Here is a 2,456-nt window from a genome sequence, read left to right as displayed (position 1 = left end):
GCCACCACAACAGTCATACCTCAAGCAAGCTATACTCCTAGAGGCCATCATCATCAACAACAGCTGGAGCAGCAAAATCAAAGAAATCAGGAGGACTAGGAAGTCGCAAGCTTTCATCGGTCCAGGGGTGGCCAGCCACCGGTAAACCAAGCCCCTGGGCCTCAACCAAGTCGCAACAACAACCGCAGGCATAACAGGGAAGAAGTAGCCAATTCCATAATGGACGCACGGGACATCATCAACGCAAGACGCAGATCACAGCTTGCAGATAATTCTAATCGCTTCCAAGCCCTCAGCAGAGTCTTCGATAATGTCGAGTACCCGAAGGATTTCAAGCCAACGAACATCCAGAAGTACGACGGTAAGCAAGACCCTGCTCAATGGTTACGTTTATTCTCGACCGCTATTAGTGTTGCAGGAGGAGACACCAACACCAAGGTCCTCAACTTTCCGATGGCCCTGGAGCCCGAGCCCCTCACATGGCTTGAGAGCTTGGCACGCGAGTCCATACACTCATGGGATGATCTCAAGAAGGCCTTCATCGACAACTTCCAAGGGTCGCTACATCGAGTAGCTACTCGACATGCCTTGTCGATGTGCAAGCAGGAGCAAGGCGATTCGATCAGATCCTATGTCAATCGCTTCTTCGACACAAGAGCCACCATCCCCAACGTCGCCGACGACGACATCATCGACTACTTCCAGAGCGGCATTACTGTCCAGTCTCTATACCGTGATTTCAGGTTCAACTGCCCCAAAATGGTAGTGGAGTTACGCGACATGATGCAGCGTTGGGCAGACGAGGAGGAGCAAGAATGAAGCCACTTCCCACGCCGTAACAACGACAACAATGGGAAGCACCACAACGACCGTGGAGGCCCCAGCAACCAGCGGGATCCCGCGTGTAAGCGCAAACCCGACAATACTGTCGGTACTATGGATTGCACCCTGCGTGGTAAGAAGAATGATAAGCCACAGGACCAGTTCGACAAGATCCTTCCCAAAAAAGGTGCCCAATCCACCCCAAGAGCAACCACTCGATGTGGGAGTGCACGTTCCTGCACAAATCCTTCCAGTCGGTACCTCCAGATGCCCCTAAGAAAAAGCATCACAAGGATGACGAAGACGACAAGAAAGACCCCGACGGGTTCCAACAGCCGTAAAATGTCGTCAACGTCATATTTGGAGGAGATCCCAGCTTCTCCAAGCGAGCCCAGAATCTTTTACTCAGAGAAATCCTTTCAGTTGAGCCAGCAATTCAGAGGCCACTAAAATACAGCGAGGTCCCCATCACCTTCTCCAGGGAGGATCAATGCACCAGCTTCTCTGAACCTGGAAAGTTCCCGCTAGTACTCGACCCAGTTGTCCAAGGATCCAAGCTCACTCAAGTACTAATTGATGGTGGCAGCGGACTCAATTTGATCTTCACGAGTACATTGGCTAAGATGGGTCTCAACTACATGAGCCTACTCACTCCAAGCAAGGCCCCATTCTACGGCATTGTGCCCGGAAATTCTTCTACACTGATTGGCTCGGTCAACCTTCCAGTCACATTCGGTACAGAACAAAACTTCTGGACGGAGTACATCAAGTTCGAAGTAGCAGACTTCGAATCTTCCTATCATGCTATTCTGGGAAGACCTGCGCTCACCAAATTCATGGCAGTTCCACATTATGTATACCTGCTCCTCAAGATGCCGGGCAATACAGGAGTACTTTCTCTCCGTGGAGACCTCCTCAAGTCCTTCGAGTGCGACAAGGAAGTGATGGATCATGCTGCCACAGTTCGACTTCCTAGTTCTGTCAGTGAAATACTTGCCGCTGCTAAGGAACTCTCACTCAAGGAGCCCATGCCATCAAAGAAGCCAAGCCAGTCGTCGGTCAAGCCAACCGGAGACGTGGGCACCAAGACTATCCAGCTACAAGAGGGAGATGAGTCCAAAACCGCTATCGTCGGGGCTGGCTTGAGCGACAAATAGGAACTTGAGCTCGTCAACTTCCTTTGGACCAACCGAGATGTATTCACATGGAAACCAGCGGATATGCCCAAGGAGTTGATCGAGCATGCCCTAAAAGTCGATTCCAAAGCCACACCAAAGAAGCAACGGCAACGACGTTTCTCCCCGAACAAGCGAGAAGCCATCAAGAAAGAGCTGGCAAAACTACTCGCAGCAGGGTTCATCAAAGAGGTCTATCATACCGAATGGTTGGCCAACCCTGTACTCGACCAGAAGAAGAACAACAACGAGTGGAGGATGTGCGTCGACTACACCAATCTGAACAAGCATTGCCCAAAGGATCCTTTCAGGCTACCACGCATTAATCAAGTAATCGACTCTACAGCAGGATGTGTCCTATTATCCTTCCTCGACTGCTATTTAGGCTATCATCAGATTGCCTTGAAAGAAGAAGACCAAATCAAGACGGCATTCATCACCCCTTATGGGAAATATGCC

At 50.6% G+C, this 2,456-nt stretch overlaps 1 protein-coding gene across 1 annotated transcript; it reads left to right on the top strand.

The window, feature by feature from the left end:
- The first annotated feature begins 1,445 nt into the window (after positions 1-1,445).
- Positions 1,446-1,979, top strand: LOC120662434. Its single transcript, XM_039941582.1, has one exon. It carries the CDS (start codon positions 1,446-1,448, stop codon positions 1,977-1,979), a length of 534 nt encoding a protein of 177 aa, XP_039797516.1.
- The last annotated feature ends 477 nt before the right edge of the window (positions 1,980-2,456 follow it).

This window comes from Panicum virgatum, chromosome 2N (assembly GCF_016808335.1).
Source record: "Panicum virgatum strain AP13 chromosome 2N, P.virgatum_v5, whole genome shotgun sequence".
Lineage (NCBI taxonomy): Eukaryota > Viridiplantae > Streptophyta > Magnoliopsida > Poales > Poaceae > Panicum > Panicum virgatum.
This window is presented reverse-complemented; position numbering and strand designations above follow the sequence as displayed.

Excerpts from the sequence above, each read along its gene's own strand:
- LOC120662434 (XM_039941582.1), top strand. The coding sequence starts at position 1,446 with ATGGGTCTCAACTACATGAGCCTACTCACTCCAAGCAAGGCCCCATTC.